Source organism: Schistocerca cancellata, chromosome 7, assembly GCF_023864275.1.
Source record: "Schistocerca cancellata isolate TAMUIC-IGC-003103 chromosome 7, iqSchCanc2.1, whole genome shotgun sequence".
NCBI lineage: Eukaryota > Metazoa > Arthropoda > Insecta > Orthoptera > Acrididae > Schistocerca > Schistocerca cancellata.
The window spans coordinates 47398451-47424727 of record NC_064632.1 but is presented as its reverse complement, the minus strand read 5'-3'; the positions used below and the strand labels follow the sequence as shown (position 1 = coordinate 47424727).

General features: G+C 45.3%; 1 protein-coding gene across 1 annotated transcript in view; it reads right to left on the bottom strand.

Annotated features, from left to right (window-relative positions):
* The window catches only part of LOC126092638 (KH domain-containing, RNA-binding, signal transduction-associated protein 2-like), a 361533-nt gene that overhangs the window by 110498 nt on the left and 224758 nt on the right, over positions 1 to 26277 (bottom strand). The window contains exon 3 of the mRNA XM_049908361.1: positions 10289 to 10405. Within this exon, the coding sequence (XP_049764318.1) occupies positions 10289 to 10405 (117 nt within the window). The remainder of the gene's footprint in view (positions 1 to 10288; positions 10406 to 26277) is intronic.

The following is a 26277-nucleotide window of genomic DNA, read 5'->3' as shown; positions in this document are numbered from 1 at the left end:
GCAGTACCCAGTTAACGCCAGATTTCGCCTCACTGTCCTAACAGATATGTTCGTCGTAAGTCCCACATACACTCCTGGAAATTGAAATAAGAACACCGTGAATTCATTGTCCCAGGAAGGGGAAACTTTATTGACACATTCCTGGGGTCAGATACATCAAATGATCACACTGACAGAACCACAGGCACATAGACACAGGCAACAGAGCATGCACAATGTCGGCACTAGTACAGTGTATATCCACCTTTCGCAGCAATGCAGGCTGCTATTCTCCCATGGAGACGATCGTAGAGATGCTGGATGTAGTCCTGTGGAACGGCTTGCCATGCCATTTCCACCTGGCGCCTCAGTTGGACCAGCGTTCGTGCTGGACGTGCAGACCGCGTGAGACGACGCTTCATCCAGTCCCAAACATGCTCAATGGGGGACAGATCCGGAGATCTTGCTGGCCAGGGTAGTTGACTTACACCTTGTAGAGCACGTTGGGTGGCACGGGATACATGCGGACGTGCATTGTCCTGTTGGAACAGCAAGTTCCCTTGCCGGTCTAGGAATGGTAGAACGATGGGTTCGATGACGGTTTGGATGTACCGTGCACTATTCAGTGTCCCCTCGACGATCACCAGTGGTGTACGGCCAGTGTAGGAGATCGCTCCCCACACCATGATGCCGGGTGTTGGCCCTGTGTGCCTCGGTCGTACGCAGTCCTGATTGTGGCGCTCACCTGCACGGCGCCAAACACGCATACGACCATCATTGGCACCAAGGCAGAAGCGACTCTCATCGCTGAAGACGACACGTCTCCATTCGTCCCTCCATTCACGCCTGTCGCGACACCACTGGAGGCGGGCTGCACGATGTTGGTGCGTGAGCGGAAGACGGCCTAACGGTGTGCGGGACCGTAGCCCAGCTTCATGGAGACGGTTGCGAATGGTCCTCGCAGATACCCCAGGAGCAACAGTGTCCCTAATTTGCTGGGAAGTGGCGGTGCGGTCCCCTACGGCACTGCGTAGGATCCTACGGTCTTGGCGTGCATCCGTGCGTCGCTGCGGTCCGGTCCCAGGTCGACGGGCACGTGCACCTTCCGCCGACCACTGGCGACAACATCGATGTACTGTGGAGACCTCACGCCCCACGTGTTGAGCAATTCGGTGGTACGTCCACCCGGCCTCCCGCATGCCCACTATACGCCCTCGCTCAAAGTCCGTCAACTGCACATACGGTTCACGTCCACGCTGTCGCGGCATGCTACCAGTGTTAAAGACTGCGATGGAGCTCAGTATGCCACGGCAAACTGGCTGACACTGACGGCGGCGGTGCACAAATGCTGCGCAGCTAGCGCCATTCGACGGCCAACACCGCGGTTCCTGGTGTGTCCGCTGTGCCGTGCGTGTGATCATTGCTTGTACAGCACTCTCGCAGTGTACGGAGCAAGTATGGTGGGTCTGACACACCGGTGTCAATGTGTTCTTTTTCCATTTCCAGGAGTGTATATTTCTGCGGTTATATGGCGCAGTGTTGCTTGTCTGTTAGCACTGACAACTCTACACAAACGCCGTTGCGCTCGGTCGTTACGTGAAGGCCGTCGACCACTGCGTAGTCCGTAGTGAGAGGCAACGCCAGAAGTGCGACATTCTCGCCACACTCCTGACACTGCGGATCTCTGATCACTCATTTCCCTAACGACTTCTGAAATGGAGCGTGCCATGCATCTAGCTCCAACTATCATTCCGCGTTCAGAGTCTGTTAATTCCCGTCGTGCGGTCATAATCTCGTCGGAAACCTTTTAACATGAATCCCCTGAGTACAAATGACAGCTTCGCCAATGCACTGCCTTTTGAGTACACATCTGTATATGTGTATATCGGTAGCCCATTGCGCGATCGCTGAATCGCGTCTCGTCTCTGTCATTATTGGTTTTCAATACCCTTCCCGTTTATTTCAATTACCTTCCACATTTAAATAAAAAATTCGTCAGATAAATTTAATTAACACATATCTAGCTGTCGGTTTATATGAAAAATGCACTATTCTTATTTCTGGTTAAATATCGCACACAGAATTCCTGGTTTAATTGCAAATATAAATCCTTAATCACCGATTTTTTTATATAAGATTGTTAATAAAAATGTTGAAATTAAGAAATCTTTAAGATAACTATGTATTTCGTCTTCATGTGTTTTACGTTTCACAACAATGTACGTAAAATATGCCCCTTGCTTAAAAATCCGCCTCACACGACGAACTGAACCTGAGCACACAATGTGCAAGCAGCGTTCTACCACACAACGACACAGCCGGAAGAGAAATCGCGATAAGTTTAGTGAATGAAAGAAACTCCGAAAATTTCAAAACAGAATTTCTGGAGAATTTTTGTGTGTTGCGTAGAAAAACTTTGGCGTATTGATATTTTAGTTCTGAACATCAACTCTCATAAGTATAAAAAATTGCAAGAAACCGATCACTATGTGGTCTTCTTTTGAGATGTAAAGGTTCAACATCGTTTACGCATGAATGTAATTAAATAATCTTGTGGTCATTAGTCTATTCTATCACTCCACATGCTTATAGATTTGTGAGAAGTGCTTGCAGCTTTCTCGTGCCAAGTCCTGATACATCGTCGAGGCTTTGTCACCGGCTTCCACGAGACTCTATCACTGAGCAGCAGAGTGACCACCATCTTAATTACCTGAAAGGCAATGTCTGAGCTTTATCTGTAAAGGACAGACGTGACCTATTGATTGATGAGATCCACTTGAATTGCCAACTTGATTATGAAAGTGGAAATATTTTATGAGCTGTTTTTGATGTTGATAAGCAGTCTTTGCAACTGGTGCCTACGTTTTCATGAAGGTGAGCATGGATTCGGTTCGCAAAGGTATTTTACCGGGATGCTAGAAGTGAATTTAGGGGCTGGCAGGATTGTGTTCATCCACAGATACTAAATAAAGTAGTAAGTTTTAAAATCACCATCAAATCTATTCAAAGATGCGACAGTTAATCGGTCGCGCACTTGAGAATAAGAAAAGACCATCATCAAACCGGAGTTCAAAAATGATTGAAATGCCTCTGAGCACTACGGGACTTAAGATCTGAGGTCATCAGTCCCCCAAAACTTAGAACTAATTAAACCTAACTAACCTAAGGACATCACTCACATCCATGCCCGAGGCAGGACTCGAAACTGCGACCGCATCGGTCGCGCGGTTCTAGGCGCTACAGTTTGGAACCGCGAGACCGCTACGGTCGCAGGTTCGAATCCTGCCGCGGGCATGGATGTGCGTGATGTCCTTAGGTTAGTTAGGTTTAAGTAGTTCTAAGTTCTAGGGGACTGATGACCACAGCAGTTAAGTCCCATAGTGCTCAGAGCCATTTGAACCATTTTTGAACCACTCCGGCCGGCCCAAACTGGAGTGGCTATGCAAAATGTCGTAAGTCCGAGGGCAAGTTGGAGGCAGAGGAAAAGATGGACGTCATGCTTAGCTGTGAGACAGAGCCAGAGACAACGTACCGCAGTCATCAACTGATTCCTCCACTAAATTTCTCATTGGTCAGTCAGGTGCAGCACGGGAAAATTTCTGGCTAGGCGTGTTTTAAAAGAACAAACAACTTGTGTTGAGGCGATGATTCTACTGGGCACGTAGGCCACAAAGGTAGGTACGAAAGTACTGGAAGCGAAAATATAAGTATAAAAAATTCGCGATTCCCCCCAAAACGGCGTGACAAGGGCGGTACGAGTTGGTTTCTTGGGCACAAGGTTGGCATCACTCAGGCATAACCGGCGATACCTCGCGGGTTTTTGCGGGTGGAAGCTTGGGCATCTTCGGTGCAGGGCGGTAATGACTGCGGACTAGTAGCGGCAACGGCTGTCAGCAGGAGAGGCAGCCCCGTGACGTATTGGATGGAATACAGACTTGACACTGTGGAAGGCGTGACTCGATGGTGTTGTGAGGGAAGTTCTAACCATTCATCCTGACACGTTGGACCCGGAAAGTTATTGCGAGACACTCCAGCAAATTTCTTTAGAAAGTGCCTAGAGAAGAGCCCTCGATTAAGTACTGTGAGCTGGTGTGGTGCTAATCCCGCTTCTGCTTAGACGCAGTGATTGTATTGTTTAGGTTTCATGGAAACGGATGTTCAGGATCGGTTGGAATTTAAACCTATTTCAACTGATGTTGGGACATGCTGTTGTCTCGTGGCTAATATTGAAATGGTTCAGGCAAACATTTTAGTGTTGATTAGGATGTGAATTACACATAATGAAGGAACGATTGCTTACCGCTCAGTATACGTAATCGATTAAGATGAAAGTGTCATAGCAGGCAGGTTTTGAGCAGCACTGACCAGGATCCAAACCCAGTACCAACAAAGTTCATTATAAAAGAAACTTTTAAATGTTTGATTTTTAAAATCGTGAAGTTCTGTAACGTTTGATTTTACTGGCACTAAGATGTGTTTTTAAAATGAAATGCTAGGTATCATGAAGCATGAGAATAAACCGGTGAATGATATTGCAAACATTAACATAATACCAGAAAATCAATTAATACACCAATTACAGAAATTTGTGATATGATGAAGATAGTGAACGAAGTTATTCTATAAAAACCGATGGTAATTCTGTAAATCAAACCAGGGTAAAAGAATTAAATTCAGCCTTAAATGAAACAAAAAATGGTCAAGCTACTGTCCTAGATGGCACTAACGCCATATTAATCAGAAATGGAGGAATCATTTCAGAAGTTTATTTCTTCCAATTTTTAAATACGTGTTGGAAGAACTTTCCGTATCTGAGGAATGGAACACAGCTAAAGTGCTTCACACATCCACGACGTACGAGCAACGAAGTGTAATTCGCTTTGTGTGGAGCAAGGGACGAACATCTATCGAAATCCGCAGGGAAATGCAGCCCATGTATTGAGTTCGCTTTGAGAAGTCTGACGAGGAGGAAGTGGTGGAGAAGGAGGCGGAGGAGGAGGAAGTGCTGTGAGTTCGCAATAGGCGACTTGCATGACAATGAGCTTTCGCGAAGTCCGCGTTCATCGCTGACTGACAACAACATTTCCGGCGTGGATGCAATGGTGAAAGCGAAACGGTGCGTGCATGTCAAGGAGATTTCCTCGGAGTTTGGCACTTCGTATGGGGGTGTTTACGCCATCGTTCACGGGTCCGTAGGGTATCGGAAGGGTTTATGTTGGTCGGTGCGTAAACGGTGTGATGACATCATGAAGGCAAGGGAATAGTTGCTTCACTGAATATTCTGCAACGTTATTTCGATAAGGGTGACAGTTCCTTAGACCGCACTGTTACTGGCGAAGCAGCATGGATACTGCATATCACGCCAGCGTCGAAGCAGCAGAGCATGATGTGGCAACATCTGGATTCACCTGTGACAAAGAAATTCCGTTCAGTGTCATGTATTGGGAACGTTATGTCAACGGTCTTATGGGATCTCCGTGGACGGCCTCTGCTGGATTTCGTGTCACTGGGTGCAGCCATCAATGCCGTCATCTACTGTTCCACACCGTCACGTCTGCGGGCTGCAATCATGAAGAAGCACTGAGGGGTTCTCAAAAATGGCTCTTAGCACTATGGACATAACATCTGAGGTCATCAGTTCCCTAGACTTAGAACTACTTAAACCTAACTAACCTAAGGATATCGCACACATCCATGCCCGAGGTAGGATTCGAACCTGCGACCGTAGTGGGTCGCGCGGTTCCTGACTGAAGGGCCTAGAACCGCTTGACCACAAGGACCGGCTGAGGGGCTCTCAGTCAAGACGATGTCGTTATCCACCACAGTGCGAGGTCACGTGTGACAATCAGAACCGCAGACAAGCTCCCGTCATTTTATTGGTTGAGTGTGGAACACACACCATACAATCCGGACCTCTCCCTAGTGATTTCCAAGTTTACGGTCTACTGAAGAAGTTCCCGGCAGGATGGCGATTCTCGCTAAACGATGGAGTCAAGACAGCAATGCCACGATGGTTCCACAGTCATCCGGACGATTTCTACCACAGGAGCATCTCAGATTTGTTGTCACGATGGGGAAAATGTCGGAACCGGCGTGGGTACTACGTTGAAAAATTGTTTAGTGTACGTAGAAAAGTATGTATATTTGTACCCACCTGTCAGTACCTCATTTCGGCTAGTAAAAATTAAAGACACAGACTTATTGATTCGTACTCGTAAAAGGTAAATACATTTTCTCGTTCCAATTTGGAATGATAGCATTCCATTTATATGTGCTGCAATCTTTTTCTGAAATTACATAAAATCTTCTGGAAAAGTAAGGCTTTCCCGAAAGTGAAATATGGTTCCCGGATCCAATATGTTCTTGTACCTAGGCAAAAATGCTCTGTTTAAATTTAAAAGTGTTGGAGAGGATAAAATTTCGTCAATAGTGTATGTAATAGTCTGTGTGTTACATTATCAATCTGCTACCCACCATTTATCAGAAATAGAAATAAAATTAAAAAGAAGTGCAGTATTATCAGAATCCAATTACAAGTTAGAAATACTTTGGAACAGAAGCTGTTGGTAGCTAAAACAGGTTTCCATATTCAAAACAGGGAAAATTATTAATACATTAAAGAAAACTCAATTCGTTTACAGAAATCACGTTTTACATGGTAGAAGACTATCTTATGTTTCAAGTCGCAAGATGGAGTAAAACTAACAGAACATGGCTTAACCACCCACAAATTATATAACTAGTTTTGAACATACGCAGAATTTTACTCGCCGTTAAACTCTGTAACTGAAGAATTAACAATATTCTCCAGGTAGCTTTAGTATATTACAGAACAGTTATATATGTAGAAATTGTAATAAGCTGCACAAATCGTACCCTCAAGTCTCACAACAAAAACATTAGAAAATGCTGCAGACTGCTTACAGTGGCTAGACTCAAACATTGACCAGGAGACATCATGTGTTTCTAGGTACAATATCATCACGGTACAACACTCTCCTCTTCTACCTCGTTTACGAATATGTGGGAGTTTCTTAAACACCCTGTATGTAGGAAAGCTGTTTCTCACGTTCACTATCGCTTGTTTTGATTTAGAGATTGCGGTGTTGTTGACGGCTTCCCATTAAGCGTCTGTGAAATCACCTAGAACAATACAATTTGCGTACCAGAACGATAGGAAACACGTCACGTGACTACGCTGGCTTTTCCATACGAATGGAATCCTGTTGAAAGACAACTACCTTTTCGTGAAGTTATATTCACACTATTGTGTTCCCATTCCGTGGTGGTAAAGTAGCGTCCTTTTTATACAGAACACCACTCGACAATGGCTTAAAATGCTATCTCAGCAACGAAGAAGACGCTTAAATAACTATAGCCTAGTTGAGAAAAATGCCGTCTTCACGTAATAAGTTCGTGGCTGTCATGCCTATCATGATGCAAGGTCTATCCCCTACTAATATGTTTAATCACACCACATATAGCATCTAAGTACTATGAGAAAGCATTTGAGCGCATACACAATGAAAATCTCCGTTCAAAAAAGGCGAAAAGACATTTATCCGGGCACCTGATAAAAACACAAAAATAAGAACACATTCCGCAAACAGCTGGCACCAGACATCGAGGTAAATCAGGGAATAACGCAAGGCTGAAGTCCGTCATCAGCACTGCTCATCATCAACATCGACAACTTCACCAAGGATTAGATGAAGGACGGAGTACCAGAAGGTATAAGAAATGGTTCAGGCAAGTTCCTTAATACGTTACTTTTTGCCAGTGACCTGGCCAACATATAATACAGTGAAGCCAAATTATAAACGACAGTACATAGATTACACAACATGAGCTTAAGTTATAATCTGATGATACCACAACAAAACAAAAGCCTTTTAAGGAAAATACCTGTTAAGAAATAAGGTAATTATCACTAACATAATAACAGACTAGGTATCCCATTTCCATTACCTGGGCTGTGGCATAAGTTCTGAATTAGAGAGACACATGAATAAGAAAATTAACCACCATAAACTTACGAGTATACGTCCCACGATAAGAAGAAAAGGAAAGGGTAAAATGAGATGAGAAACAGAAATGAAATTTTATAAAGTCATGACGCTACTCGTTATGGACAAGTAAGTTTCTCATTAAGACCTTAATAGCTAAGGCAATTTGAAGTATCAGGAATGAAGACCCTTACATATATGGAACGATGGAAAATAGAAGAAAAAATAAGAAATGACGAAAAGGAAAGAACTTGTGACACAACCAACAACTGAAGAGGTAATTTAACAAAAGCAGGACTGGAAAGAGCATGTACTGCATACGTCACCTCAGAGAACCCCACAACAAGCAATACTATCTGAGTCGAAGAAGGTGTGTGCAAAGGCCAAGGAGGAGATAGTGAGACCGGAACAGGCAGAAGAAGGAGAATAACTGTATGACGCCCAAAACCGATAATTTTTATTTCATCGGTATTCTTGTACAGTTTTTGTCTTCCGTTATTTCCAAGTATTCTGTTAAAAGCTGTTTCTCACAAAATAGTATCATACTTTCATTATATCAGTTTTTACGTGAAGCTAAAAGCAATGTCTAAACAAAATATAAGTTACGCTACATGTAATAACCTACTAGGTAAACTAGTTTGGTGTTTGATCATAAAAACAACCACCTGCAGTGGCAGATATTACAAGTTCAGTAGAAGATGATGTTACGAGGGTCACTCCAAAAGAAATGCATACTATTTTTGTAAAAATACAGCTTTCATTCTGCATGTGTGAAAGTCTTACAGTGTGTAGATACATCCTTCTCGCTTGTTTTCAAACTTAGTTCAACCTGTTCCCGTGAGTGGCGCCGTCACAGCATGTCTTCAAGATGGCTGCTACACTTGACGTTCGTCAGAAGTAACGTGCTGTCATGGAATTCCTGTACTGTAAAAACGAGACAGTGGGAAACATCCACAAGAGGTGGAAAAAGGTGTATGGAGATGCTGCTGTCGATCGCAGTACAGTTAGTCGGTGGGCAAGCAGGTTACGTGATGAAAGCGGGCACGGCAATATTGAGGACTGTCCTCGCAGCGGCAGGCCGCGTACTGCGCACACTCCAGACAATGTGCAGAGAGTTAACGAAATGGTGACTGCTGGCAGATGCATCACAGTGAACGAATTGTCACGCTACGTTAGGATAGGGGAAGGAAGTGTTTCCAGAATACTGAAAGTGTTGGCGTTAAAAAGATTTGGGCCAGGTGGGTTGCCAGGATGTTGACAGTGGCTCACAAAGAAACAAGAAAAACGGTATGCAGCGAACTTTTGGAACAGTACCTGAATGGTGGAGATGAATTTCTTGCAAGAATTGTGACAGGTGATGAAACATGGCTCCATCATTTTTCACCAGAGACGAAGAGGCAATCAATGGAGTGGCATCATGCAAATTTACCCAAGAAAAAAAAATCAAAACCGCACCTTCTGCTGGATAAGTTATGGCTACAGTGTTTTTCGATTCTGAAGGACTCTTGCTTGTGGACATCATGCCAAGTGGAACCACCATAAATTCTGATGCATATGTGACAACACTGAAGAAACTTCAAGCTCGACTGAGTCGCGTTCGACCACATCGGCAAAAGGAGGATGTTTTGCTGTTGCACGACAATGCACGGCCGCATGTCAGTCAAGAAACCATGGAAGCGATGACAAAACTCGGATGGACAACACTGAAAAACCCATCTTACAGCCCTGACCTGGCTCCATGTGACTATCATCTCTTTGGGAAACTGAAAGACTTTCTTCGTGGAACAAGGTTTGAAGATGATGACTCCCTTGTGCACTCTGCCCAACAGTGGCTCCATCAGGTTGGTCCAGAATTTTACCGTGCGGGTGTACAGGCGCTGGTTCCGAGATGGCGTAAGGCAGTTGAGAGGGATGGAAATTATGTGGAGAACTGAAAATATTGTTCCTAATGGATGATCTACAGGCTGTAAATCTTTCAAACAGTTAGAATAAAAGATGGATTTAAAAAAAAATGGTGTGCATTTCGTTTGGAGTGACCCTCGTACGAAGAACATATGCAAAGAAAATCACCCTAATATTATTTCGATAAAAAAGTTACTAGAGGGCAGCATGTCGGCTTACACAGGCTTGAGAATGCGTGTCGTTTATACGAGACTTTCGTGGTAAATAAACACAGGGAATAAATGCAGGAACGCTGCTTATAGTTAGGGATGCAGGAAGGTGGAGAGAGAGAGAGAGAGAGAGAGAGAGAGAGGACAGACTGACAGAGAGGGAGAGAAGAGAACGCTGGTCGCGCAGCTTACCTTGGCCTTGTCTCTCATGGAACCTCTGCCTAGAACGGCCATCTTCGTCATCGTGTCCTCCTGAAGCCTCTTGAGGGAGTTACCCTTGGGTCCGAGTAACTTGCCCACGAAATTGAACTGCAACAGACGGCAAAGAGGACGCCTTTAGTATACAACCGTGTGCTCCGAGCCATCTAATTGAAGCGCTCGTGCGCGTATACACACACACACACACACACACACACACACACAGTGTAGCTCGCGTTGCTTGCACGTCTGACGTCATTAACTTACGCGCGGGTGCCTCGCTCCACCCTTGCTCCCTGACCGCAAAGAACACGGCGGCTCTGACTTTTTCGCGGAAACGTCTGTGACACGCCGGAGCGCAGTGTGGGGGTGAGACATCAAACGGAGACCTGCCGCGCCGTCAACCCCTGCGGTACCGGGCGGCGACGCCCCCCTTAATCTGGGCTCTCTACTCGCCGCCGGGTAAGGAGACGTCTCGTCCCATCTCATCGCTGTAATGAGATGGAAAATATGGCTGCGCCTCTGCCCTCTGCGGTAAGGTCGCTCCCTACCGTCTACGCCCGCCGGGGTAACGCAGGTGTCTCGCTATTACGGGAATTAATTGGACTGGGCCCTCCCGTGTCTCACAAGAGTGTTTCTTTTTCCTGTATATCGTTGCACATAAATTACCTGAAATGCTTTAAATTGGGAAAACAGCGGGGAAGAAGTTGACTTTCTCTAGTTAAACTACCACGTTTTGGAGTAAATTGGTGGCAACATTCAAATGATTATGCGACAGCGCCAACTTCGGCACAACCTATTTCGTCAAAATTTATGGTAATATGCAGGGCTTGGCCAGAGTGAAAGTGATAGAGATGGGAGCTCGAAATGGCTGACCGTTCAGCAAGAAATAGCATTTTTGGTGTTGACTGGTCGAGGCGTCAGCCATTTATGTTAGCGAAGACCTCAGCAGCCGAAAATGTAGATAAAGGTAATCCGTGAGTCCTAGATTAAAGTCTACCTGGGGAAACCAATTATTCTGTTATTCCGTCACTTGCACTACAAATAAACTGAAACAATTCTTAATATATCGTATTTATTAACATTTTCATAAAGACCTTGAAAAGGAAACGCAAAGCAAAATGCACAGTTGCAAATAAATTTCCAGGAAGGGATTGCAAGGCGTTCACTAGAACAGCGTACGTAAAATTGCTTTTACTATTTTGCAGTTGACGATTTACACGTGATGTGGTGATACTCGTAGTAAAAATAGGGCAAGCCGTATTTTACTCGGCATATTCCACAAGTTATAAAAAACCACATTTCTAAAATTACCAGGTTGTTTTAAGGTATCTATACAAAAACAAATCTGGAAAACATTTACAAAATGTTCACCCTCATCGCGCAGTTTTGCAGCAAATCATGACAGAATATTGGCGATAATAATTATGATGTACAAAGGAATGTGTTTTGATGCAGTCTTCTGGAGATGTGGCTTCTTTTTCTCTGTGGATGAAATAAAAGCAGTTTCCAATATTTTTGATCATATTTTTTCCTGACCATAAAAATAGGTAACGCAGGGTTCCATTATTGAAATGAATTTGAAAGGAGTCACTTGAGGACTGCACTGTAGCAACCTTTTTAATCTAGAAATATATAGTCCCATAATTTCGGATTTGTTTGTCCTCGCCACCAATTAATTAACAGGGGAAATTCCTTCAAAAATTTTGTTGTGTAAGGTTTTAAAGTTCCCTAGATTTTGCTGGAATAATGACGACATTCTGATATTATTTCGCGTGAACATCCACGGTTTTAGAAACCTCGGTCCAAAAGAATCAATGCTATATTGTAGGCATTCGTGCACCGTTGCCAGCAATTGTCAAGAAAGGGTTATAGAATACTGTGTTGTATTCGAGTGGTTTACTTTGTTCATGTCCTGTCGTTTACGAGAGCTACTTTTGACCCTCGATGGTCCAGGGTTCAGTTATTAGTCGATTGGTACTGGCAACCTGGAACAGAAACATATAGATTGTCATTTTTTCCTTTCTCAATATCCAAATGGGATGGGAAGGATTACCAATAAAATTATTGGAACGAAGTACTCTACGCCATGCACTGTACTTATCCCTTGCACGCTTCCCGTGAGACCCACATTCCGAACTGTCCACAATCTACATACGTATTGTTCCTAACAGATACTTTGCCCACCCACTCGTTACTCGCGCCCACTTGTGGACAGTTGGGAATGTGGGTTTCACGGGAAGCGTGCAAGGGATAAGCCCCTGCAGTCGCGCTTTTCATCTGTGTCCTCGGTGGCTCAGACGGATAGAGCGTCTACCGTGTAAGCAGGAGATGCCGGGTTCGAGTCCCGGTCGGGGCACACATTTTCAGCTGTCCCCATCTAGGTATGTCAACAACACCTGTGGGCACCTGAGGGTTTCAATTAATTATCATTTTTTCTAGAGAAGCTGCACGGTCATCAATGGTATCTGTCTTTTCGAGAACAGTTACTATCTTCATATACATTTTAAACTGTCGCCACATCCGAGAAAGACCAGAGCGATTATATGCTTGCGACTGTCTTGCTTCCATTCGTCCTACGACCCTCCACTGTGGAGAGCCTCGTAGGCGTCTTCTCTGTGCCATACTGCACCGTCTGTGACTGTGTACACAGCCGGCCGCGGTGGTCTAGCGGTTCTGGCGCTGCAGTCCGGAACCGCGGGACTGCTACGGTCGCAGGTTCGAATCCTGCCTCGGGCATGGGTGTGTGTGATGTCCTTAGGTTAGTTAGGTTTAAGTAGTTCTAAGTTCTAGGGGACTTATGACCTAAGATGTTGAGTCCCATAGTGCTCAGAGCCATTTGAACCATTTTGAACTGTGTACACAGCGATTGTGGAGGTGGGACTATTCGCCAAACACTACCCCGTTTGGTAGGTGCCCTGACGTTATCGTTGGCGTGGTTATCCGTTGGCGGTGTTGTGTCTAGACAAGACAGTCTAGACACAAGGCGGGGATACCGAAAGGGCACGCGTCAACTCACGCCGACTCGCGTGAAGTCTGGAACAGGATACGTATTGAATGTTATAAAGAAAAGTACTTAGCTGCGTTAATACTTAACTTTAATTCATCCTTGTGGGTCATCGCTCCTGACGATACAAATGAGACACTTTAAATATGGTTAATGGCGCCTTGCTAGGTCGTAGCCATGGACTTAGCTGAAGGCTATTCTAACTGTCTCTCGGCAAATGAGAGAAAGGCTTCGTCAGGGTAGTCGCTAGCAAAGTCGTCGTACAACTGGGGCGAGTGCTAGTACGTCTTTCTAGACCTGCCGTGTGGTGGCGCTCTGTCTGCAAATACTGACAGTGGCGACACGCGGGTCCGACATGTGCTAGTGGACCGCGGCCGATTTAAAGCTACCACCTAGCAAGTGTGGTGTCTGGCGGTGACACCACACGCGGAATCCCATCTTCCGTGCAGAACACGATCATACGGATATCTGTTGACACTTTGTGTGATTATATCGTGAATTAGACACAGGACTGGGAAGTGGCGGTTTGTTGCTTTCATTCTGGACACCGGTGTATACTTAGGTTTTGGTAGGTTTTCTTAAATATAGCGAGGGAAAAACAACTATGAATATGCCTCCGTATGAGCCCTAATTTCTTCTACCTTATCTCCGTGGTCCCTAACGCAAAATGTATTATGGCGGCAGTCGGCTCATTCTGCAGTCAGCTTCAAATGCCGGTTTTCTGAACAATCTCAGTATTTTTATTCGGAATGAATGACCTATTCCCTTCAGGGATTCACACTTGGGCTCCCGAAGCATGTCCGTAACACTTGCATGCTGATCGAACCTACCGGTAACAAATCTAGCAGCTCGCCCCTGAATTGTTTCGATGTACTCCTGTGGATCGCGAACACTCGAGCAGCACTCAAGAATAGAGCCCTACAAGCAGCCTCCTTTACAGATGAACCACGTTTTCCTAAAATTACCCCAAAAAACCGACGTCGACCAGTTGCCATTCACCACAGTCCTCATAAGTTCATTCCATTTCACATCGCTTCCCAACGTTACGCCAAGATCTTTAAATCGCGTGACTGTGTCAAGCAGGACGCTACTAATGCTGTGTCCGAACGTTACGGGTTTATTTTTCCTACTCATCCTCATTACCTTACATTTTTCTATGATAAGAGCCAGCTGCCATTCATCACACAAACAAGACATATGATCTAGGTCATCTTGTATCAACCTACAGTCGCTTGTCATCGACACCTTCCTGTACATCACAGCATCATCATCCAACAACCGCAGACTGTTGCCCACCCTGTCTGCCAGATCAGTTACGTATGTATATAAAAATACCAACCGTTCTATCACACCTATCTGGGTCACTCCTAGTACCCTACGTTACCAAATTAAACATTTCTTGTTATCTCAGAATGTGTCCTGTCAGTGTATCTCTCTTACTTCAAAGTTTGTCATTGCTTACTCAATCCATCCATCTAATTTTTTGCAATTTTCTGAAACAAAGTATTTCAAAAGTTTCTGTTTTCTTTTTGCCTGTACTTTTTGTCGTAGATATTTATTTCATTTGCATACAAGGCTACTAGCAGGACTATTACATTAGTGAAAGATTTTCTAACACAAACTTACATTTAGTGTAAACAAATTTCCATATTTTAGATTCACTTTCCATATACAGCGATTGAGCATTTTATATCCCCTTTATTTTAGAAAACGTCAGTAACCATGTTCCCCGTACGCAGACAACCTCTATTACTTCAAGTGTCTTATTTCCTAACCAGATTCCCTTACCATCCCATGACTTTTGGACTACACTTTGTTACTGTTCTCTTTTCTTTTGTTGACGTCCATCTTCTGACTTCTATACGAGACGCTACTCATTTTGTTCAATTGCTCTTATTAGTTCCTTGCGACTCTGAAAGAATTACAATGTCATCAAGTAACCTCAAAGTCTTTATTTCTTCTCTTTGCACCTCGATTCCCTTTCCAAATTTCTCCTTGGTGTTTTCTGTACTGCTTGCCCTGTACATCGATTGAGTAACATCGGAGATAGATTACGAACAGGTTTCACTCCCTCCTCAAATACTGTGTCCATTTCATGTACTTTGACTCTAATAGCTGCAGGCCGGGTATTTTAGCCTTGATAACTTCAAGATTTGAAAGAGTGCAGTCAAAAGCTTCATGTCTCTGAAATAATCATAATATTACCATATGAAATCATTCAAAGGGTGCTTGTAAACAGAATAGTTGCCTTTTTCATTAGTCGTTACGAATGATCCAAGACTAACAAACTTGCTGTTCTACGACCTGAAAATATCGGCCTCGAGACGAGAGCGGAACATTCAGACATTCCCTCAGACTTTGGAGATGCAACAGAACGTGGACGGCAGGGGCGTCGGTCGGCACGCACTCTGAATATAACAAGGGGCAGAAGATCAAAGCGAGCAGCGGCGTTATGTACAGTAGTTGTCTGCGGATGAACGGAGCCCTGGAAAAAGGACGCGCGGAATGAAAAAGGCGGCTAAGAGCGCGACGCCCCGCGCGGGAATATTGCATACAAAGTCCCGAGTGTGTCAAAGAATTCCCCTGAGCTTCCTGCCCTCTCCCATGTGTAGCCCCGGGAATCTCTCCTGCGTCGATCGCACCGACTGCGACGTTCCTTTGGCGACGTTTTCTGACGCCGTCTCTGGCTTCTGAAGGAACAGCGTCCGGTCCTATGTCTGGAGTGTCGACCAAGGAAGCAGACTTCTGCTGAGATTTTACTACATGCCGAACTTAATCTCTTCTCCGGCCGGTTCTTTTTCTCAGTGCTTGGGGTTCCTACTAACAGTTGCGTCGACAGAAAAACATACACTCCTGGAAATGGAAAAAAGAACACACTGACACCGGTGTGTCAGACCCACCATACTTGCTCCGGACACTGCGAGAGGGCTGTACAAGCAATGATCACACGCACGGCACAGCGGACACACCAGGAACCGCGGTGTTGGCCGTCGAATGGCGCTAGCTGCGCAGCATTTGTGCACCGCCGCCGTCAGTGTCAGCCAGTTTGCCGTGCCATACGGAGCTCCATCGCAGTCTTTAACACTGGTAGCATGTCGCGACAGCGTGGACGTGAACCGTATGTGCAGTTGACGGACTTTGAGCGAGGGCGTATAGTGGGCATGCGGGAGGCCGGGTGGACGTACCGCCGAATTGCTCAACACGTGGGGCGTGAGGTCTCCACAGTACATCGATGTTGTCGCCAGTGGTCGGCGGAAGGTGCACGTGCCCGTCGACCTGGGACCGGACCGCAGCGACGCACGGATGCACGCCAAGACCGTAGGATCCTACGCAGTGCCGTAGGGGACCGCACCGCCACTTCCCAGCAAATTAGGGACACTGTTGCTCCTGGGGTATCGGCGAGGACCATTCGCAACCGTCTCCATGAAGCTGGGCTACGGTCCCGCACACCGTTAGGCCGTCTTCCGCTCACGCCCCAACATCGTGCAGCCCGCCTCCAGTGGTGTCGCGACAGGCGTGAATGGAGGGACGAATGGAGACGTGTCGTCTTCAGCGATGAGAGTCGCTTCTGCCTTGGTGCCAATGATGGTCGTATGCGTGTTTGGCGCCGTGCAGGTGAGCGCCACAATCAGGACTGCATACGACCGAGGCACACAGGGCCAACACCCGGCATCATGGTGTGGGGAGTGATCTCCTACACTGGCCGTACACCACTGGTGATCGTCGACGGGACATTGAATAGTGCACGGTACATCCAAACCGTCATCGAACCCATCGTTCTACCATTCCTAGACCAGCAAGGGAACTTGCTGTTCCAACAGGACAATGCACGTCCGCATGTATCCCGTGCCACCCAACGTGCTCTAGAAGGTGTAAGTCAACTACCCTGGCCAGCAAGATCTCCGGATCTGTCCCCCATTGAGCATGTTTGGGACCGGATGAAGCGTCGTCTCACGCGGTCTGCACGTCCAGCACGAACGCTGGTCCAACTGAGGCGCCAGGTGGAAATGGCATGGCAAGCCGTTCCACAGGACTACATCCAGCATCTCTACGATCGTCTCCATGGGAGAATAGCAGCCTGCATTGCTGCGAAAGGTGGATATACACTGTACTAGTGCCGACATTGTGCATGCTCTGTTGCCTGTGTCTATGTGCCTGTGGTTCTGTCAGTGTGATCATGTGATGTATCTGACCCCAGGAATGTGTCAATAAAGTTTCCCCTTCCTGGGACAATGAATTCACGGTGTTCTTATTTCAATTTCCAGGAGTGTATACACATGTTTTCAAATGGCTTAAAAAGAGCTATTGTTCAACCACGTATGTTGACGACTTAGATCTATACTCCGAAAACAACGATGACGTGCGCGGTAGACTTGGATAAATGTTTCTGTGCGCAAGCTAATCAGCTTCAACTAGTTTTCACGAGCCTGCAGGAGCCATACTTGGTGCCTGTACGAGGGGAGTTAAGCGGTCGTCAGACGCCCAATATTTACTGTGCAAAACAGAGTATTGCACAATAATATTAAGTGTCTGAGAGCGGCATTGACGGTTTGCCGAAGGTGTGAAGCAGACGGCAGAGCTTTAAAAATATTGACTTCAAAAAATGGTTCAAATGGCTCTGAGCACTATGGGACTCAACATCTTAGGTCATAAGTCCCCTAGAACTTAGAACTACTTAAACCTAACTAACCTAAGGACATCACACACACCCATGCCCGAGGCAGGATTCGAACCTGCGACCGTAGCAGTCCCGCGGTTCCGGACTGCAGCGCCAGAACCGCTAGACCACCGCGGCCGGCTAAAAAATATTGACACTACTTCTATACACACTGAGGTGACTAAAGTCATACGATAGCGATAAACACATATACAGAAAAAGGACAGCGCGCTGACGGATCTGTCATTTACGGTTGCAGCAGGGAACTCAGAAACAATGACTAGTGGTGGTACAGGATACCTGCGGCCGTGAACCGTGTGATAGCTTGCGGAGGACTTATGCAGATGTGGACGTACTACCGCTACGCCAGAGAAGTCGTCCTGATACTTTGCGAAGCTTCCAGGGAGGGCGCGGGATGTCTCTAGTATAATATACACCAGCTTCAGGTAGATTCAATCGTTTTCAGATCTGTTATACCGTAAAGTTCTTATGTGACACTTCACAAACTCCGTAGGCATTGCATGTGGTGCATGAGGATCATATGAAGTACTTGCTGCGAGTGTGACACAGACACGATCTTTGCGAGGATCATCAGTTAACCTGTCCAGCACAGTTGGCAGATCTGTATTGAATTTAGCATATGTGGGACGTGATGGATAGGCGTATGGCACATGCGAGTGAGGTGGCGCGGCGAGAAGACGATGGACTCGCAGTTTAGACGATGGCATTTCAAGTTATATTCACCACGCAGGTTGATATTTTCGGTGATTTCCCTAATTCACTCTAGACAAATGCTCAGATGGTTCCTTTGGAAAGTATATGGCGATTTTTCCCTCTACCCCTCCAAAACAGGAGCTTGTGCTCCTTCTGTAGTAATCTTGTCTTCGAAGGGACGTAAGCTCCTAAGTTGGCTTCCTTTTTGGTCTTGACTGCTTTAGTGTTAAAATATTTGAACCAGATGCCACACCAGAAGGAAAGAGCGTGGAGTGCTATCTCACACGATGACATACACCATTTTTAATAACGCCGTGAGGGCCCTGACCTGGTACAGGCCTAAAAATTGGGCTCCTCTTTGGCGATTGGGTATTAATTTCGCTGCTTGTTTATTTAAGCTACTTGTTATTTGCCCTCATGAGGCTTGTCCGACACGGGGAACCTCAGAAATGTTAATCACAGATTTTGATGGGTTTTAGCAAAGTTGTAGCTCTGTCCTGAGGACTCCTCAAGCGGCCTTTCAAGCGACGACACCCATCCAAGAAAATCAGTGTTGGATTTTTTTATTGTTACTTCCTATACCCCTAACGTTAATCATGTTATGATCAAGCGAATGTAGCTCAGCGGTTAAAATTTGCGTCCTCCACGGAGGCTGTACTGGTTCAAACCCTCTCCGTATACTTTTTTCCAATTTATTGGTACAAGATACGCTAGACTGTATACGTCATGCAAAATTATCCAAAAATAAACATTTACACCCTTGTAATTTGTTAATACATAAATGCAGGAATCAACTTCAAATATGAGTTCCGTTTGTTACAGAATAGACTACAGATTCGTCTTGCAGGCTACGGCTTGCTTCGGTTGATGTGCTGGAACACAATTCCGTATTGAATTTGTCGCAGAAGCAACCGAAACACAAATTCGAAGCCCGTCACGCACATTTAATGAAAGCTACTGCCTTGCAGCCACGCAGATGTTTCAGAAGCGATATCGGCCAACACATTTTGTTTAATTTCAGAAAGATTGTTCTTCTTCCGACCAACCCCGTTGCGAACTGCGCATATTTTATCATTCCTATGAAGGCAGCTGTACTAAATTGATTCTGAATTAAAGAATGTATTTTTATGGACTCTTTCCTCAAACGATTCATCTGTTAGTTTTTAGCAAGTCGATATCATGAACTGAAGACATGCGTGGAAAAACGGGCTAACCCTCAAATGTAAAAGCTTAGAGATAAGTGTTTCGATCTGCCTGTGGGTACGGGAACTATCAAAATTGTCATTGGTCTCACCCCTAAATATCCTAATGTGATATTTAGGGGCGAGACCTCTGTCAAGCCGCGCGGGATTAGCCGAGCGGTCTCAGGCGCTGCAGTCATGGACTGTGCAGCTGGTCCCGGCGGAGGTTCGAGTCCTCCCTCGGGCATGGGTGTGTGTGTTTGTCCTTAAGATAATTTAAGTTAAGTAGTGTGTAAGCTTGGGGACTGATAACCTTAGCATTTAAGTCCCATAAGATTTCACACACACTTGAACATTTTTGTTAACATAGGGGAGTTCATTCGTGTGGGATAACTTTTGCGGTTCAGGTTCACGCTTATCTTTCATCTACAAAGATCTGATCGTAAAGTGTCTGATCAGTCCACCTTCCCTACAAATCAATAGCATAAAGGATTTTTTTCTTGTCCCACATACGGAAGAATGAGATATTTTAGAAACTCTTCGTGCACCACTTTCGTGAACTTCCTTGATTTGGTTCAGGTCACAATTACTCTTCGTAATTCATGAGTCAAATCGTCAAATATTTTTTGAACAATCTGAGCGAATTTCACAGGTGGAAAGGGAATATTTTTCCCGACGTAATTACAGTATAATGTGCTGTGAAGGAATAACTAATGCCGCTCATACCGGGTTTCGCTCCTTGTCTTGCGAGGGATCTGTAGTACGTGTATTGATACTGGCAGTCGCTCCTATAAGTGCTAATTACAACAGAATCAACTCAAATATCAGCGATGAGTACTTCCATCTGTATGTGGAATCTTTCCGCAGCTGCTAATACTTCGTCGTCGTTGGGAACTCTGTGAAGCCGTCAAATATTTGGAGTTTTGAGTATGAGCGACAAACGGAGTATACATTTGAAGAAATGTGCTGTAATGATGGATTTATTAATGAAATTATTACGGCGGAAGTGACTGTTTCTGAATAATGTTGCACGACACTTAAGTAATATTTAATACATAAAAAGTACAAGGATGGGGGTTTGAAACTGTACGGCCAGCATGGTGGCTGCTAACTTTAACCGCTGAGCCACATTCGATTGGACTAAAAACGACTAATGTTACTGGTACAGCAGGTATGTACAAAAGTTCAAATCGATTTTCTCGAAAACTAATGGCTGCCGCCAGCCAAGTAGTAGAGACGGGCCTCTCCACAACATACCTGAGACTCATCAGAATCCTTAATTAACATGTTTGAGTGTTCCGTCGTCAGTTCACGAAACTCAGATGGCAGTACACAGAGGAGCTCAGGATTATGCCTCGTTTCTTTGACTCCAGGAAGTTTTCAATAAAATTCCGCACCACGGCCTAATAAACATAACAATTGCATGCGAAATATTATGACAGGTGAACGACTGGATTGAGGACTTCCTTCTGCACAGATTTCGTCTTGTCGTTCATAAAAGAGAGTGTGTCATGAGTATATGAACCAAAACCGTATTACTACCTGCTTCATAGCTTGTTGGTCCGCCTGTGGAACGCAATAAAGCAGCGACTGGACTTGACATGGACACTACAAGTCTTTGGTAGTTTTCCGATGGTATGTGGCGCCACGTGTCTACGCACAGGTCAGGTAATTTACGTAAATTACAGGAGTGGGATTTGTGGGGGCGGAGCTGGCGCCAGATATTGTCCAACAAGTTTTCCACCAGATTCAGATCGTAGAACGTTGTGGCCAAGACATAAACATGAATGCACTGTCAAGCTACTCAGACCACTGTAGCTCGATTAAGGCCATGTGAGACGGACAGCTGTCCTGGTAGAAGATGTTATCTTCGTAGAGAAGGACATCAAGGATGAAGAAATACAGGTGGTCCCATAAAAGTTCACGCAGTCCACCAGCTGTCACGCTGCCTTCGATTACTACCACAGTTCACATGGAAGGCTTAGTGACTGTCCCTCCACGGCGTAATACTGCCCTAGCGGCCTGCGTCCGTACCGCAGTGCATGCTTCGAGCGGTCGTTCACCTGCATGACTGCGCATCCAGACACGACCATAGATCTGGTGTAACAATAAATGTGGTTCATCCGACCAGGCAACATGTTATCATTGATGCATGGTTCAGTGGCAATGATCCCGCACCCAGTGTAGTCGTAAATGATGCTGTCGTTGGGTTGATATTGGAACACGTAAGAAAAAAATTAGAAATGTTGGAACACGTGAGGCAATACTGACCGTACGACTTATCTTAGAAGAAAGATTAAGGAAAGGCAAACCTACGTTTCTAGCATTTGTAGACTTAGAGAAAGCTTTTGACAATGTTGACTGGAATACTCTCTTTCAAATTCTAAAGGTGGCAGGGGTAAAATACAGGGAGCGAAAGGCTATTTACAATTTGTACAGAAACCAGATGGCAGTTATAAGAGTCGAGGGAAATGAAAGGGAAGCAGTGGTTGGGAAGGGAGTAAGACAGGGTTGTAGCCTCTCCCCGATGTTATTCAATCTGTATATTGAGCAAGCAGTAAAGGAAACAAAAGAAAAATTCGGAGTAGGTATTAAAATCCATGGAGAAGAAATAAAAACTTTGAGGTTCGCTGATGACATTTTAATTCAGTCAGAGACAGCAAAGGACTTGGAAGAGCAGTTGAATAGAATGGATGGTGTCTTGAAGGGAGGATATAAGATGAACATCAACAAAAACAAAACGAGGATAATTGAATGTCGTCGAATTAAGTCGGGTGATTTTGAGGGTATTAGATTAGGAAATGAGACACTTAAAGTAGTAAAGGAGTTTTGCTATTTGGGGAGCAAAATAACTGATGATGGTCGAAGTAGAGAGGATATAAAATGTAGACTGGCAATGGCAAGGAAAGCGTTTCTGAAGAAGAGAAATTTGTTAACATCGAGTATAGATTTAAGTGTCAGGAAGTCATTTCTGAAAGTATTTATATGGAGTGTAGCCATGTATGGAAGTGAAACATGGACGGTAAATAGTTTGGACAAGAAGAGAATAGAAGCTTTCGAAATGTGGTGCTACAGAAGAATGCTGAAGATTAGATGGGTAGATCACATAACTAATGAGGAAGTATTGAATAGGATTGGGGAGAAGAGAAGTTTGTGGCACAACTTGACCAGAAGAAGGGATCGGTTGGTAGGACATGTTCTGAGGCATCAAGGGATCACCAATTTAGTATTGGAGGGCAGCGTGGAGGGTAAAAATCGTAGGGGGGGACCAAGAGATGAATACACTAGGCAGATTCAGAAGGATGTAGGTTGCAGTAGGTACTGGGAGATGAAGAAGCTTGCACAGGATAGAGTAGCATGGAGAGCTGCATCAAACCAGTCTCAGGACTGAAGACCATAACAACAACGACAAGAAAAAAATGGTTCAAATGGCTCTGAGCACTATGGGACTCAACTGCTGAGGTCATTAGTCCCCTAGAACTTAGAACTAGTTAAACCTAACTAACCTAAGGACATCACAAACATCCATGCCCGAGGCAGGATTCGAACCTTCGACCGTAGCGGTCTTGCGGTTCCAGACTGCAGCGCCTTTAACAGCACGGCCACTTCGGCCGGCTAGGAACACGTAAGAGTCGGTTGATGTAGAGCCCCATGTTGAACAATGAGTGCTGAACGGTGCGCTCCGAAACACTCGTCATTGCACCAGTGTTGTGTTCTATTATAACACATGTACAACAGAACGCTGCCAATCCTGCGTTAGAGAGCAAGCAAACCTTCGACCTCAGCAGTGTGCGATGCGGCGTGGACGTCCAACACCTTGTCGCCCGCTAGTGGTTTCACAGCCCTTCAACCACTTGCTAATATGCTCGCGTCAGTCGCTCGCGACAAGCCGCTCAGTTTCACTGTTTACATGTTGCTCATTACCAGGCACCAGGCCATAAGAACGTACCGACTGTCAAAAACGCTTATGTTAGAGTATTTCCCACGCTGTCGGTCCCTATTGTCGCCAGAGTGCCTCCCCATTCGTCTCCGACCCGCTTATACATAGGGTGTTTATAAATGAATATCAGGGTTTTAACGCTCTATAATATTTATTACGAGGGCAGTTCAATAAGTACTGCAACACATTTTTTTTCTCGGCCAATTTTGGTTGAAAAAACCGGAAATTTCTTGTGGAATATTTTCAAACATTCCCGCTTCGTCTCGTATAGTTTCATTAACTTCCGACAGGTGGCAGAGCTGTACGCAGCTGTTAAAATGGCGTCTGTAACGGATGTGCGTTGCAAGCAACGGGCAGTGATCGAGTTTCTTTTGGCGGAAAACCAGGGCATCTCAGATATTCATAGGCGCTTGCAGAATGTCTACGGTGATCTGGCAGTGGACAAAAGCACGGTGAGTCGTTGGGCAAAGCGTGTGTCATCATCGCCGCAAGGTCAAGCAAGGCTGTCTGATCTCCCGCGTGCGGGCCGGCCGTGCACAGCTGTGACTCCTGCAATGGCGGAGCGTGCGAACACACTCGTTCGAGATGATCGACGGATCACCATCAAACAACTCAGTGCTCAACTTGACATCTCTGTTGGTAGTGCTGTCACAATTGTTCACCAGTTGGGATATTCAAATGTTTGTTCCCGCTGGGTCCCTCGTTGTCTAACCAAACACCATAAAGAGCAAAGGAGAACCATCTGTGCGGAATTGCTTGCTCGTCATGTGGCTGAGGGTGTCAATTTCTTGTCAAAGATTGTTACAGGCGATGAAACATGGGTTCATCACTTCGAACCTGAAACAAAACGGCAATCAATGGAGTGGCGCCACACCCACTCCCCTACCAAGAAAATGTTTAAAGCTATACCCTCAGCCGGTAAAGTCATGGTTACAGTCTTCTGGGACGCTGAAGGGGTTATTCTGTTCGATGTCCTTCCCCATGGTCAAACGATCAACTCTGAAGTGTATTGTGCTACTCTTCAGAAATTGAAGAAACGACTTCAGCGTGTTCGTAGGCACAAAAATCTGAACGAACTTCTCCTTCTTCATGACGACGCAAGACCTCACACAACTCTTCGCACCCGAGAGGAGCTCACAAAACTTCAGTGGACTGTTCTTCCTCATGTACCCTACAGCCCCGATCTCGCACCGTCGGATTTCCATATGTTTGGCCCAATGAAGGACGCAATACGTGGGAGGCACTACGCGGATGATGAAGAAGTTATTGATGCAGTACGACGCTGGCTCCGGCATCGACCAGTGGAATGGTACCGTGCAGGCATACAGGCCCTCATTTCAAAGTGGCGTAAAGCCGTAGCATTGAATGGAGATTACGTTGAAAAATAGTGTTGTGTAGCTAAAAGATTGGGGAATAACCTGGTGTATTTCAATGCTGAATAAAACAACCCCTGTTTCAGAAAAAAAATGTGTTGCATTACTTATTGAACTGCCCTCGTATATTAAACTTACAGTTACAAATGACATGTCAAAAGAAAGAGCAACTCAAACAGTTTTACCAAGGACCTTATGAATGTTCAATGTGAGCACCATTTGTCACACGGCACAGATCAAGTCTATAGCCGAGTTCTTCCCAAACGTTGATAAATGTGTCTTCAGTGATTGTAGCAACAACTGCTTCAGTCCGGTTTCTTAATTCAAGGAGGTAGCGAAGGAATGTACACACGATCGAAGCCCCAAAGAAAACAATCGCATGGCGTTAGATCGGGTGAACGTGGTGGCCATACAAAGCTTGTCCTGTCTTTGGGCCCCTTGCGGCCTATCCAGCGCTTGGGTACAGTCAAGCTGAACCCATCGCGTACTTCGCTATGCCAGTGACGTGGCGCACCATCTTGCTGGAAAATAAAGTTCTCTGGCTCATCTTCTTCCTGCTGAGGGAAGAGCCATTGCTCTAGTGTATCGAGGTAAGAAGTGCAGGTTACAGTAGGTTCACCAAAAAAGAAAGGCTCATAAACTTTCTGCCGGGATACGGCACAAAAAACAGTTACTTAAGGGGAATCTCGTTGCATTTGTATCACCTCGTGAGAATTTTCTGAGCCCCAGATGCGCACAGTGTTATGTTAACATGTCCACTAAGTTGAAAGGTCGATTCATCACTGAAGACAGCCTGATCGAGAAAATCTTCATCGTCATGAAACAACAGTTCGTTTGCGAATGTTGTTGTTGTGGTCTTCAGTCCTGAGACTGGTATGATGCAGCTCTCCATGCTACTCTATCCTGTGCAAGCTTCTTCATCTCCCAGTACCTACTGCAACCTACATTCTTCTGAATCTGCTTAGTATATTCATCTCTAGGTCTCCCTCTACGATTTTTACCCTCCATACTGCCCTCCAATGCTAAATTTGTGATCCCTTGATGCCTCAAAACATTTCCTACCAACCGATCCCTTCTTCTAGTCAAGTTGTGCCACAAACTTCTCTTCTCC